We start from the raw sequence: 15,457 nt of genomic DNA, 5'->3' as shown, positions 1-15,457 counted from the left end.
TGTACTATATTCTATATTTCATTGTACTTTCTTTATTACATATCTATTTATCTATCCATCTTATTTTCCTGATGCCTTCCAATGCAGGTTGCAGACATCAATACTACTGTTTTAATTGTCTCCTTTTCAGATAATGGTGGGTTCATCTCTCTTGTCACTTTTAGCTTTTTTTTTTTTTTCTCTGCATTGATCTATTCTTTGTATGGCCTAATTTCATAGGTTTTAAACATACTTCAGTTTTTTAGCACCCATCTCAAAATGTGGTCACAGCAAACAAAACACTTCAACTGAGTTTTTATTAACACAGACTTATAGTAAAGCAGGTTCTTGTTTATTCTGGACCCTATAGTTCATCCATGCGGTCCAATAGAGAGGTTTTCCAACATCTAAGTAACACTGTTGGTTCATATTGAACTCATGGTCAGCTGAGACTCTCGTTTATTTTTTAAAGAAGAACTGCTGTTAAATCAGATTTTTCTATTCTCTATTTGTGCAGTTGATCTTTTGACCCAAGTGTAAACTTGATATTTCGTGGGGCAAAAGATAAATGGATTTCAGTGATTTTAGCCACTGGTGTGTTGATAAATGTTTAACAACTGACTCTTCAGGAAAATAATAACACAAAAGGAAATGAAGCAAGAAAGAAAAGCTCTAATTTGTAACATTTGCTGATTTTCATAGTCAAATACTGCCATGTTCAATTTTAAGCTATCATCATGATGTCAGTGGTGGGAAGAAATGCTAACAATCTACTTTCCTGTTCCAAGCTAGTTATAGCTAATTCCAGTACACTACTGGTTTCAGTCCAGCCCTTCTAACTTGTTTTCTGTCATTTAAATATTAAAATTTGATTAAATTTTAATTTTCCAGGTTTTTTTGTATATGTATGAATTTGATTTGTATTGATTTTATATTTTCATAGGAGTCACTAATAAAACAGATAAAGCCAAGGTAGTTTATACAAGTATGAAAATTATTACCAATCCGGGCAGTAGTTTTTCATGTTATCTGCAACTAGAAAAAGTCAACAGAGATAACCATTAGTATGTAGTCACTTAATCCTAATAATACCACCTTTTTCATAGTGAGGTTTTTCTGAGCTCAGTGGTTCCCAGAACCAGTCTTAATGCTGACTCAAGTCAACCTTTTTCCAGAATAGTAACCCAAATTCCAGATTAATTCCAATTAAATAAATAATTAGTATTTCTAAGAATAAGTCTCGTAGTTATAAGAATTGCAAGAAACTTAATCTGTAGCTCAGAAAGAAGTGATTCAGTAAAGGTTTTGATTCTGGGAAAGATAATCAACCTACTGAGGGATCAAGGCCGTTGGTCATTTATACTTAGTATTGGGAATAAATTCATTTCCTTACCAGTATACCAGGAGTACCAACTAGGAGACATTAGACTTCCATAGTGCATGCAGAGTTTAGGAAGTCATACAATAGCCAGTGCATATGTTGTTAACTCCAACAGCTGTTTCATAACTTGAGTTGTTCTTTTTAGTTCTACTAAATCTGAAGACATCCAGCATTGAGTGTTGAAGGATCTTCTGGAGTCATAAAAGCATCGTTCTCTTACAGTACAGCTTTCAGAATCAATTAAAACCAAACTGTTTGGACAGATGTCTAGTTCCTTATATACTAACCTACTTTGTTTGCATATGTAAGGGAGAGAATGAGCCTTCCTTCATTCTCTTTCTAGATTTTTTTTTCATTTCCTGTGTATAATTATGTCCGCTTCTCACCAAAGGGATAGATGAGAGTAGTGATTTTCAAACTGTTTCTCAGAGCCCTTGAAAGTTGGTGACCTAGAGCAAAGGCTAAGGGGCCAGTGACACTTTTACCTTCTTCTCCCCCAAGGCACCCTGATTTTATTTTATGTGTATGTATACACACGTGTGTGTGTGTGTGTGTGTGTGTGTGTGTGTGTGTGTGTGTGTATTAAGTTTTTATTTAAGTCCCAGTTAGTTAACATACAATGTAATTGTAGTTTCAGGTTCAACACGTGATGGGGATTAAAGAGTGTACTTGTGATGAGCATCAGGTGTTGTATAGAAGTGTTGAATCACTATATAGTAATTATATTGAAATTATTTATTATATTTAATACCGCATAAGCCATTTTCATGGCTAAAATCAGGAGTTAGAAAACTATTGGGATGGCAAATAAGGAATCAGACATATTTGAAATGGAATAACAAAGTGTTTTAGAATGTGTATAAGTCTAAAATTACTCAAATACTTTTAATAAGACTTTTTTTTATCATATTCACTAAGTAGTGTCTTTTATACAATAAAAGTTTTAAATTTTGCTGAAATCCCGTTCATCAGCTTTTTTCCTGTAGATCATACTTTTGGTGTTCTACGAATTGTTTGTCTAACCCCAAGTTACACGAATTTTCTTAATTGTGTTTTTTAAACATTCTACAGTTTAACATTTTAAATTTAGATTTATGCTTTATCTTGAATTACTTTTTGTATAAAGTGTGAGATTTAGGCCAAAATTCTTTTTTTTTTTTTTTTTGCATATGGATGTTGAATTTTGCCAAGATCATTGTTGAAAAAATTATCCTTTTTCCACTGAATTGCCTCTGCTCTTTGTAAAAAACCATTTAGCTAACTATATTGTGTGGCTTTGTATATCTGGACCCTATATTCTGTTCCATTGATTTGTGCTTGTCCCTTAATCAGCACTACATTGTTCTGATTACTTAAGCTTTGTAAATGTCGAAATCACGTAGAGTTAGGCCTCCAACTTTTTCAAAGTTGTTTTGGGTACTGTGTGTGCTCAGCATTCTCATATAAACTTTAGAATCAGCTTGTTAATTTCTCAAAAGTCATACTATAGTTTTGATTAGAATTGTGTTGAATTTGTAGACCAGTTTGGGAAGAAGTGATATCTTTACTATGTGAATATTCTAATTCATGAACACTCTCCATTTTTTTAGCCTTGTTTTCAGCCAGTCTCTCATATCTCTGGACTTGATTGAAGATTTTCTTGAATTGGCTAGTAGGGAAAAGACGGAAGATAAAGATAAACCCCTTATTTATAAAGGTAAGTTACAAACATTTCTGTATTATAATTTTTGTATATGTGTTGCTGAAGCGAGCACTGTATTATAATTTTTGAAACCTTCGTTTAAATGTATTTTACAAGCATTTTAACAATAAAAGAAAAAAATACTACCCAGACACACAACTTTAATGTATTCATTTTTTCTGCACATTCTTCTTGTCCTTATCTATGTAAATATGGTCTTAACTGTTGGAATTGTAACATAAAATAAGATTTTTTGTTTTTTTTGTTTTTGTGAAGAGCTTTATTGACATATAATTCACATATCATGCAGTTCAACCATTTTAAGTGAATAGTTTATTGGTTTTTAGTATATTCATGGAGTTGTGCAACCATCACCACAACTTTCAACCATTTTAATCGCCACCAAAGAAACCCTGTATCCTTTAGCTATTACCCTCCTACCCGTGCCTTCCACCTCTTCAAACCTTAAGCAGTCACTCATCAATCTGCTTTCTGTTTCTATAGATTAACCTGTTCTGAAACTTTCATATAAAGGGATTCATATAATATGTGTTTTTTTGTGACTGTTTTTTTTTCATATAGTGTGTTTCAGGGTTTTCCATGTTGTAGCATGTGTCAATATCTTATTCATTAGGTAATAAAGACCTAATATTCCATTGTATGGATAATACCCACATTTTGATTATCCATTTATTCATTCATATATATCTGGGTTGTTTTCACCTTTTGACTGTTGTGAACAGTGCTATGATAAATATTTGTATTCAAGTATTTAAGCATCTGTTTTCACTTCTTTTGGTTGTATACTTAGGAATGGAATTATTGGGTCACGTGGTAATTTTATGTTTAACTTATTGAGGAACCACCAAACTGTTTTCCTTACTGGCTGTACTATTTTACATTTCCATAAACAGTGTACAAGGGTTCCAGTTTCTCCACATCTTCACCAGTAGTTATCTTCTGTTTTGTTTTGCTTTGCTTTGCTTTGCATTGCTTTGTTTTATTACAAGCATACCTCAGGGATATTGAGGGTTTGGTTCCAGACCACTGCAAAAAAGCCTGGAGCCTGCTTTGGATTCTTTGTCTCCCTCTCTCTCTCTCTCTCTGCCCCTCCCCCACTCATGCTCTCTCTCAAAAAAAATGAATAATCATTAAAAAAAATAAGACAGCAGTGAAGTTTGCTGCATTGACTTTTTACATGAACAGTTTCTGTGTAGCATGCAATGCTGTTTGATAACATTTTATCCCCAGTAGAATTCCTTTCAAAATTGGATTCAGTCTTCTCAAACCCTGTTGCTGCTTTATCAAATAAGTTTATATAACATTTTGGATCATTTGTTGTCATTTCAATGATCTTCACAGAATCTTCACCAGAAGTAGATTCCACCTCAAGAAACCACTTTCTTTTCTCATCTGTAAGAGGCAAATCCTCATCTGTTCAAGTTTTATCTTGACATTGCAGCAATTCAGTCCTATCTTCAGGCTTCACTTCTCTTTTTTTTTTCAAAAAACTTTTTTAAGTTTATTTATTTTAAAAGAGAGACAGTGTGAGTGGGGGAGGGGTAGAGAGGGAAACAGAAAATCCCTAGCAGGCTCTGTGCTGCCAGGGTGGAGCCCGATGTAGGGATCAAACCCACTAAAGTGTGAGATTATGACCTGAGCTGAAACCGAGAGTTGGATGCTTAACCGACTGAGCCACCCAGGCACCCCTCAGGCTTCACTTCTAATTCCAGTTGTCTTGCTATTTCAATCACATCTGAAGTTATTTCTTCCAGTGAAATCTTGAACCTCTAAAATTCATCTATGAGGGTTGGATTCAACTTCTTCCAAATGTCAATATTTTGACCTCTTCCCGTGAATCACAAATGTTCTTTTTTATTATTTTCTATTTTGAAAGAGAGAGAGTGTGTGCATGTAAGCAGGGGAGGAGCAAGGAGAGAGGGAGAGAGAGAATCCCAAGCAGGTTCTGCACCATCAGTGCAGAACCCAATGTGGGTCTGAACCCATGAACCGTGAGATCATGACCTGAACTGAAATCAAGTCGGATGCTTAACTGACTGAGCCACCCACGTGCCCCATTTTAATCGCCACCAAAGAAACCCTGTATCCTTTAGCTATTACCCTCCTACCCGTGCCTTCCACCTCTTCAAACCTTAAGCAGTCACTCATCAATCTACTTTCTGTTTCTATAGATTAACCTGTTCTGAAACTTTCATATAAAGGGATTCATATAATATAAACGTGCCCCATTTTAATCGCCACCAAAGAAACCCTGTATCCTTTAGCTATTACCCTCCTACCCGTGCCTTCCACCTCTTCAAACCTTAAGCAGTCACTCATCAATCTAATAGCACCTAGAATGGTGCTATGAGATTAGAATTAATAGAATTAATAGCACCTAGAATGGTGAATGCTTTCCAGAAGGTTTTCAATTTATTTTGAGACTACAGCCTTACAAAATGTATTTCTTAAATCATAAAACTCGAATGTTTAAATTACTCTTTCATCTATGGGCTGCAGAATAAATGGTGTGTTAGCAGATCATGAAAACAACATTAATCTTGTGTTCATTTTCATAAGACTTCTTGGCTGATGAGGTGCATGGTCAATGAGCAGTAATATTTTGAAAGAAGCCCTTTTTTTTTTTTTCCTGAGCAGTAGGCCTCAACAGTGGACTTAAAATACTTAGTAAACCAGGTCAAAAACAGATGTGCCGTCATCCAGGCCTTGTTGTTCCCTTTATAGAGCACAGGCAGTGTAGATTTAGCTTAATTCTTCAGAGGCCCTGGATTTTTCAGAATAGTAAATGAGCATTAGCTTCAACTTAAAGTTACCAGCTGCATTAGCCCCTAAGAAGAGAGTCAGTCTGTTCTTTGAGTTTTGAAGCCAGGCATTGACTTCTCTCTAGCTATGAAAGTCAGAGATGACATCATCTTGTAATAGAAGGCTGTTTTGTCTACATTGAAAATATGTTGTTTAGTATAGCCACCTTTACTAATTATTTTAGCTAGATCTTCTGGATAACCTGCAACAGCTTTTACATCAGCACTTGTTGCTTCACCTTGCACTTTTGTGTTATGGAGACCACTTTCTTTGTATCTCATGAGTCAACCTCTGCTTGCTTTAAACTTTTCTTTTGCAGCTTCTTCACCTCTCTTGGCTTTCATAGAACTGGAGAGAGTTAGGGCCTTGCTCTGGATTAGATTTTGGCCTAATGAAATGTCATGACTGGTTTGACTTTCTATCCAGACCACTAAAACTTTTTCCACATCAGCAATGAGACTGTTTTGCTTCTTTAATCATTCATGTGTTCACTGGAGTAGCACTTTTAATTTCCTTGGAGAACTTTTCCTTTGCATTTACAACTTGGCTAACTGGCAGAAGAGGCCTAACTTTAGGCCCATCGCATCTGTCAACATGCCTTCCTCATTAAGCTTAATCATTTCTAGCTTTTGACTTAAAGTGAGAAACATATGACTCTTCCTTTTACTTGAACACCTAGAGGCCAAGTGTAGGGTTATTAATTGGCCCAATTTCATTATTATTGTGTCTCAGGAAATAGGAAGGTCTGAGGAGAGGGAGAGATGTGGGGGATTGGCCAGTTGGTGGAACAGTCAGAACACACACAACATTATATTAGTGAAGTTCTCTGTCTTCAGTGGGTGTAATTTGTTGTACCTCAAAATAGTTACAATAGTAACGTCAGATTTTACTGATCACAGATCACCATAACGAATATGGTAATGAAAAAGTTTGAAATATTGCTAGAATTTCCAAAATGGGACACAGAGACACAGAGTGCACAAATGTACCAATAGACTTGCTTGACACAGGGTTGCCACAAACCTTCAATTTGTGAAAAAACAGTATGTGAGAAATACCACAATAAAATAAGGCCAGCTTGTAAAGCCATCCTAGTGGCTATGAAGTAGTATCTCATTGTGATTTTGATTTGTATTTCTCTAATGACTCATAATGTTGAACATCTTTTCATGTTTTTATTGACTATTTGTATCTTTGGAGAAATGTTTATTGAGGTCCTTTGCCCATTTTTGAATTTGGTTGTCATTAAGTTTTAGGAGGTTTGTTTTATATTTTCTGCATATGAAGCTCTTATTAAATATATGATTCACAAATATTTTCTCTTGTTCTGTGGGTTGTCATTTCACTTTCTTTTTAAAAAAAATTTAGTGTTTATTCATTTTTTTGAGAGAGAGGGGGAGAGGGGCAGTGAGAGAGGGAGACACAGAATCTGAAGCAGGCTCCAGGCTCTGAACTGTCAGCACAGAGCCAGATGCAGGGCTCAAACCATGAACTGCGAGATCATGATCTGAGCTGAAGTCAGACACTTAACTGACTGAGCCACCTAGGTGCCCCTCACTTTCTTGATAGTGTTTTTTGATGGACACAAGTTACTCTTTTTGATGAAGTCCAGGAGATTTGTATTTTCTTTTGTTACTTGTGCTGTTGGTGTTATATCTAAAAAACCATTGCCAGATATGTTCATGAAGATTTATCCCTATGTTTCCTTCAAAGAATTGTATAACTTTTGCTCTTATATTTAGGTTTTTGATCCATTTTGAGTTGATTTCTATATATAATATGAAGTAAAGGTCTAAATTTCTATATATGATGTGAAGTAAAGGTCCAACTTCAGTCTTTTGCTGTGTCTATTCAGTTATCCTTGCACTATTTCTTGAAAGGACTATTCTTTCCCTGTTTAATGGTCTTGGCACCCTTGTTGAAAATCAGCTGGTCATAGAGCCATAGGCTTATTTCTTGATTCTTAGTTCTATTCCACTAATCTATATCAGTCCTTATGCCAGTAACATACTGTCTTGATTATCTTTGCTTTGAAAGTAAGTTTTGAAAGTGAATCATCCTGTTTTGTTCTTCTTCAAGATTGTTTAGGCTATTCTGGGTCCCTGGCAATTCCATATGAATTTTCAAATCAGTTTGTAAATTTCTACAGAGAAGTCAGCACAGGGATTCTGATTAGGATTCTAACTGGGATTATGATAGGGATTACGTTGAATCTTTATTTCATTTTAGGAAGCATTGCCATCTTAACAATATTCAGTCTTCTGATCCATGAACTAGGATGTTTTAGGATTTATTTAGGTCTTTAATTTTCTTTCACAAGTGTTTTGTAGTTTTTAGTACATACATTTTGCATGTTGTGTGTTAATTTATTCCTACTTCTTTTATTCTTTTTGATGGTAATTTAAATGGAATTTTGTTTTTAATAATAATTTTGGATTGTGTCTTGCAAATGGTTTTAAAAAATTAAGTTTTGCATATTCATTCAATTATTAGTCCTAATAGTTTTTAAGTGGATAAAGGGTTTTCCATATACAAGATCATATTATTTGCAAGTAAAGATAATTTATGTTTTCCTTTCCAATGTGGATTACTTCTGTTTCTTTTTCTTGACCAATTTCCCTGGTTACACCTCTTAGTACAGTGTTGAGTGACAAGAGCAGATGCCCTTTTCTTGTTCTTAATCTTGGGGGATAGAGCATCTGATCTTTCACCATTAGTATAGTGTTGTAGTTTTTTCATAGAAGCTGAGGAAGTTCCTTTCTATTTCCAGTTTTGTAATTTTTTTTTATCATGAATGGTGTTAGATATTGTCAAATGATTTCTCTGCATCTACTGAGATTATCATATGGGTTTTTAAAATTCTTTTGATATGGTACATTACTTTGAATGTCAGATAGTAAACCAACCTTGCATGCCTGGGATAAATCCCATTTGGTCATGGTATATAATTCGCTTTATATGTTGCTGAATTCTGTTTACTAATATTTTGTTGAGGATTTGTGCATCCTTATTCCTAAAAGATACTAGTTTTCAGTTTTGTTTTCTTTTACTATTTGGTTTTGGTATGAGGCTAATACTGCCCTCATTTTAATGAGTTGGGAAGTATTCCTTTTCCTGTTTTTTGAAAGAGTTTGAAAAAAAAATGAAAGAGTTTGGGAAGAATTGATGTTAGTTCTTTTTAAAATGTTTGCCAGAACTCAGTAGTGAAGCCATCTGGAACTGGGCTTTTCTTGTGGATAGTTTTTATCATCATTATCAATAACATTATTGTAAAATATACATGACATAAAATTTAACATTTTGTCAGAGTAAAAAGGCAACCTACAGTACAGGAGAAAACATTTGCAACTCATATATCATTTAAGGGGTTAATATCCAGAATACGTAAAGAACTACAATTCAACAATAAACAGATAATCTAATTCAAAAAATGGGCAAAAGAAACAGACACTTGAAAAGGTGCTCAACATCACTCATCATCAGGGAAATACAGATCAAAACCACATTGAGATACCACCTCACACCGGTCAGAGTGGCTAAAATTAACAACTCAGGAAACAACAGCTGCTGGTGAAGATGTGGAGAAATGGGAACCCTCTTACAGTGTTGGTGGGAATGCAAACTGGTGCAGCTGCTCTGGAAAACAGTGTGGAGGTTCCTTAAAAAATAAAAAATAGAACTACCCTACAACCCAGAAATAGCACTACTAGGAATTTATACGGGGGATACAGGAGTGCTGATTCATAGGGGCACAAGTACCCCAATGTTTATAGCAGCAGTTTCAACAATAGCCATATTGTGGAAAGAGCCTAAATGTCCATCAACTGATAAATGGATAAAGAAGATGTAGTTTGTATATACAATGGGATACTACTTGGCACTGAGAAAGAATGAAATCCTGCCATTTGCGACAATGTGGATGGAACTGGAGGGTATTATGCTAAGAGAAATAAGTCAGTCAGAGAAGGACAGATATCATGTTTTCACTCATATGTGGAATTTGAGAAACTTAACAGAACATCATGGGGGAAGGGAAGGGGAAAAATAGTTTCAAGCAGAGAGGGAGGCAAACCCATAAGAGACTCTTAAATACAGAGAACAAACTGAGGGTTGATGGGATGTCAGGGGAGAGGGAAAATGGGTGTTGGGCATTGAGGAGGGCACTTGTTAGGATGAGCACTGGGTGTTGTATGTAAGCAATGAATCACGGGAATCTACCTCCAAAACCAAGAGCACACTGTCTACACTGTATGTTAGCCAACCTGACAAATTATATTTTTAAAAAATGGGCAGAAGATTCAAATAGACATTTCTCTAAAGATAATATACAAATGACCTACAAGCACATGAAAATATGCCCAGCATCACTAATCATTAGAGAAATGTAAATCAAAACCGCAATGAGATACAACCTCACACCTATTGGAATAGCTAACATCAAGAAAAAAAAAATCAGTAAATACTGGGTTGGTAATGATGTAGAGAATTTGAAACATTTGTGCACTATTGGTAGGAATGTAAAATGATACAGCCACTGTGGAAAATAGTATAAAAGTTCCTCAAAAAATTAAAACTAAAATTATCATATGATCCAACAATAACACTTCTGGGTATATACCCAAAATAATTGATAGCGTGGTCTCTGAGATATTTGTACACCAATATTCATAGCTACATTATTCACAATAATGAAAAGGTAGTAACAATCCAAGTGTATATTGGTAGATGGATGGATAAACAAAATGTGGTATAAACACACAGTAGAATATTTCTCAGCTTTTAAAAGGAAGGAAATCTTGTCACATGCTATAATATGGATGAACCCTGAGACAGAGTTCATTAAGGTTATTAAATGAAATAAGCCAGCACAAAAAAAGATGAATACTATGCAATTCCATCCACTTCAGATGTCTACAGTAGTCAAATTCACAGAGACAGAAAGTAGAATGGGCTTACTATGGAGAAGGGAGAATGGGGAGTTGTTTAATGTGTATAGAGTTTCGCTTTGCAAGATGAGAATGTTCTGGAGATACGTTAACACTACTGAACTATACACTTAAAATCAACCGATGGTAAATTTTATGGTGTCTGTTTTTTTCTACCACAATTTAAGAAGATACATCACCAGCTCCTAGTGGAGATTGGGTAAAATAGGAGGTTAGTTTGTTTGTTTTGCACCAAATCTTTCTGATTTAGGTTTGTGTTTTGTTAAAAATACAAATTTTTAAAAACTGGTAAGAGATACAGGACAAGAAAATTAAAACTCTGTAATGATTTTATAGTCTATAAGACAGATTTATATTTAAAATTAGTGGACATTTGGGGTGCCTGGGTGGCTCAGTCGGTTGGGTGTCTGACTAGCTTAGGTCATGATCTTGTGGTCTGTGGGTTCGAGCCCCGTATCAGGCTCTGTACAGAGCCCAGAGTCTGCTTCATATTCTGTGTCTTGTTCTCTCTCTGCCCCTCTCCCACTTGTGCTCAGTCTCTCTCAAGAATAAATAAATATTAAAAAAATAAATAAAATTAGTGGACATATATACATATATTTGATGAGTATCTTAGGAAACACACTTGTAGTCCCTTTCTGAAAGAGCTGATAGTCTAATGGTGAATACAGATATTAAGTACAAAAAAATTAAATGCCCAGGAAATTGAGGGAACAGTATTTCTGTGATTTAAGAAGGAGTCTTCTAATCTGTTTGCCTCAGGATATATCAGATAGCTCCTTAGTCTGTCTTAATCATATTTCCCCTACTCAGTCAATTAATAGAAAAAAGGAAAACCAAATTGGGAGGAGAGAGATAGGAAGGGGAAAAGGATTTTACCATTTTGACCATTTTTAAGTGTACTGTTCTATGGAATTAAGTATACCCATATTACCATGCAGCCATCACCACCATTTTAAAAAATTAATTTTCACCTCTTTTGCTGGGAAGCAAGTCCATGGAGTTCCTTATGCTGTCACACCAAGAGTTCCTCTTCCCATAGATTAAATTTGTTGTTTTTTTTTTTGCTGATCATTTCACAAACATTTTGATGTTACTTTGTAGATGATGTTACTATATATATCACTTTCAGTTCTACAGTAATCTGTCTAATAAAAATCATAACTATTTTGCCATTATTATACATTAGGATTATTGTACTCAATTTTTCACTATTACAGGTAATCTACCATGGGTACTTTGTTTTTTTTTTTTTTGTTTTTTTTTTTTATTTATTTTTATTTTTTTATTTTTTAATATATGAAATTTACTGTCAAATTGGTTTCCATACAACACCCAGTGCTCATCCCAAAAGGTGCCCTCCTCAATACCCATCACCCACCCTGCCCTCCCTCCCACCCCCCATCAACCCTCAGTTTGTTCTCAGTTTTTAACAGTCTCTAATGCTTTGGCTCTCTCCCACTCTAACCTCTTTTTTTTTTTTTTTTTCCTTCCCCTCCCCCATGGGTTTCTGTTATGTTTCTCAGGATCCACATAAGAGTGAAACCATATGGTATCTGTCTTTCTCTGTATGGCTTATTTCACTTAGCATCACACTCTCCAGTTCCATCTACCATGGGTACTTTGATAGTAGTGGGTGGGTTTTTAAAATTTTCTTTGGGTTAAATTTCCACATAAAATTACTGAATTTAAGGGTATACTATTTTTCTATTTGAGAATAATACAGTGTGTATTATGAATACTATTTGCAGTATCCTTATTTCTTTATCTGAATATTAAAATTGACAGTTACTTCTTATCAATAACAAAATTTATTTAGGTTTTCTTTCCAATAAAAAGTAATCTGTTTATTATTCAAATCTTTTCTTCAGATAATTGTGTAGTTATTTGAATGATCAGAATCATATTTTTCTTTTAACAGCTATTGAGATAATAAACATATTTTTGATGCAGAAATATTTTGAAAAAGCAGGCTATATATATTGTGGCCTTTATTTAATTTTACATAAAACTGACACAATACCCTATTAGTTTCAGGTGTACATCATAATAATTTGGTATTTTTTATGCATTATGAAATGACCTCCATGATAAGTCTAGTTACCATGTTTTTACTGCACAGTTATTACAATACTGTTGATTATATTCTTTATTTAATAAGTGGAAGTTTGTATCTCTTAATTTTGTTCACATTTTTTGCCCATCCCCTATCCCCTCACCATTCTGGTAACCAGCAGTTTGTTTCCTGTATCCATGAGTCTGTTTCCATTTCTTTGTTTGTTAGAGTTCACATATAAGTAAAATCATATGGTCTTTGTCTTTCTCTCTGTCTGACTTATTTCACTTAGCATAATACTCTCTGGGTCCATCCATGTTGTCACCAAATGGCAAGATCTCATCCTTTTTTATGGATGAGTAATACTCCATTGTGCATGCATACACACATTTAGGTTGCTTCCATGTCTTAGCTATTGTAAGTCATGCTGCAGTGAACATAGTGAATATATCTCTTTGTGTTTTTACTGTTTTCTGTTTTAAAATTTATTTCAAAGAGAGAGTGTACATGTGCATGTGAGCATGGGAGGGGCAGAGAGAAAGAGAGAGAGAATCCCAAGCAGGCTCTGGGCTTTGAGTGTGAGCCCGATGTGGCTCAATCTCACAAACAGTGAGATCCTGCCCTGAGCCGAAATGGAGTGTGATGCTTAACTGACTGAGCCACCCAGGCATCCCTGGTCTCTTTGAATTGGTGTTTGCATTTTCTTTGGAAAAATACCCAGAAGTAGAATGCCAAACCATAGGGTAGTTCTATTTTTAATTTTTTGAAGAATCTCCATAGTGGCTGCACCAATTTAACATTCCCACAACACTGTGTAAGGGGATTAACATTCCCACAACACTGTGTAATGGTTCCCTTTTTTTCAGTATTGTTACCAGCATTTGTTTTTTTTTTGTTTGTTTTTTTGTTTTTGATAATAGCCAATCTGACCAGTGTGAGGTGATATTTTGGTTTTGATTTGGGCTTCGCTGATGCCTAGTGATTTTGTGCCTCTTTTCATGTGCCTATTGGCCATCTTTATGTAGTCTTTGAAAAAAATGTCTGTTCAAGTCTTCTGCCTATTTTTAAATCAAGTTGAGTGTTTTGGTGTTAAGTTGTGTAAGTTCTTTATTTATTTTGGAATTGAACCGCTTACTGGTTTATGATTTGCAAATCTCTTCTCCCATTCTGTAGATTGCCATTTTGTTTTGTTGATGGTTTTCTTCAATGTGCAAGGACTTTCTAATTTGATATAATCCCACTTGTTTATGTATATAATCCCATTTGTTTAATTTAGCTTTTGCTGCTCATACTTGAAGAGACTGGTCAAAAAAAAATACTGCTAAGACGAATGTTAATGAACTTACTGCCTGTGTTTTCTTCTAAGAGTTTTATTGTTTCCAGTCTTACATTTAAGTCTTGAAACCGTTTTGAATTTATTTTTTTATATGGTGTATGATAGTGGTCCAGTTTCAGTCTTTTGCATGTAGCTGTCCGGCTTTCCCTATACCATTTATTGAGGAGGCTTTTTTTCCCACATCGTACATTCTTGCCTCCTTTGGCATAGATTCATTGACCATATGTGTGTAGGTTTATTTATGGGCTCTCTACCTTGTTCCATTGTTTTATGTGTCTGTTTTTGTTCCAGTACCAGACTATTTTGATTACTGTAGCTTTGTAGTATACTTTGAGATCTTGGAGCATGGTATCTCCAGTTTTGTTCTTCTTTCTCAAGATTATTTTGGCTATTTGCCATCTTTTGTGGTTCCATATAAATTTTAGGATTCTTTGTTCTAGTTCCAGTTTTTGAAAAAAATTTTCTTTTTTTTTTTTGTTTGATGGTACCCTGAGTACTCTTGCATTATAGTGCTTGCTGTTTTTAATTTTAATTTTCCAATTCTGTTGATAATATTGATAATACTTTCTATTCTTCTATTCATTTTAAATATTTTTTTTTTTACTTTTTAGGAAACAAAACAATAACATCCTCTGCAAATTATAGGCAGATGGTATCTTTATTTTTAGACAGGTGCATTGGTTGCTTAGGTCGCTATAGTAATTGAAAAGGAACACTTGCCCTTTGTTTGATATCACACCACATACTATATCATTGGTTTGCTAGGATTTTTACCTAGTAAAAAAAGTAGAGTTCCTTTTTTTCCCCAAGCAAAATCTTACATGGAATATTGGTACACTGGGCCTGGGTTGCTAAAAATTGAAAAGATCTCTCTTCCTTATCTAAGTGGTGCTAAGAATTACCACTAAGCCACTGCCTCATTAGTATGCCTCATATTAGCAGTTTACAGAACCCATAGAAGACAAAATGTCCCTAACCTCCTAAAGGCTATATTTTTGTTAGAGAAAACCAATAAGAAGCAAACAAATGTATAGTTTTTTTTTCTTTTCTTTTTTTTTTTAATTTACATCCAAATTAGTTAGCAAGTAGTGCAACAATGATTTCAGGAGTAGATTCCTTAGTGCCCCTTACCCATTTACCCATCCCCCTCCCACAACCCCTCCAGTAACCCTCAGTTTATTCTCTATATTTGAGTCTCTTATGTTTTGTCCCCTTCCCTGTTTTTATATTATTTTTGTTTCCTTTCCCATTATGT

At 34.7% G+C, this 15,457-nt stretch overlaps 1 protein-coding gene across 3 annotated transcripts in view; it reads left to right on the top strand.

The window, feature by feature from the left end:
* The window catches only part of ATRX (ATRX chromatin remodeler), a 311,883-nt gene that overhangs the window by 231,742 nt on the left and 64,684 nt on the right, over positions 1–15,457 (top strand). For all 3 annotated transcript variants that reach the window (XM_042974749.1, XM_042974750.1, XM_042974748.1), the window contains one exon: positions 2,950–3,056. In XM_042974749.1, coding sequence (XP_042830683.1) covers positions 2,950–3,056 — 107 coding nt within the window. The remainder of the gene's footprint in view (positions 1–2,949; positions 3,057–15,457) is intronic.

The sequence above is a fragment of the Panthera tigris genome, chromosome X (assembly GCF_018350195.1).
Source record: "Panthera tigris isolate Pti1 chromosome X, P.tigris_Pti1_mat1.1, whole genome shotgun sequence".
Classification (NCBI taxonomy): Eukaryota; Metazoa; Chordata; class Mammalia; order Carnivora; family Felidae; genus Panthera; species Panthera tigris.
The sequence above is the reverse complement of the archived record's forward strand: the minus strand, read 5'-3'. Positions and strand labels throughout refer to the sequence as shown.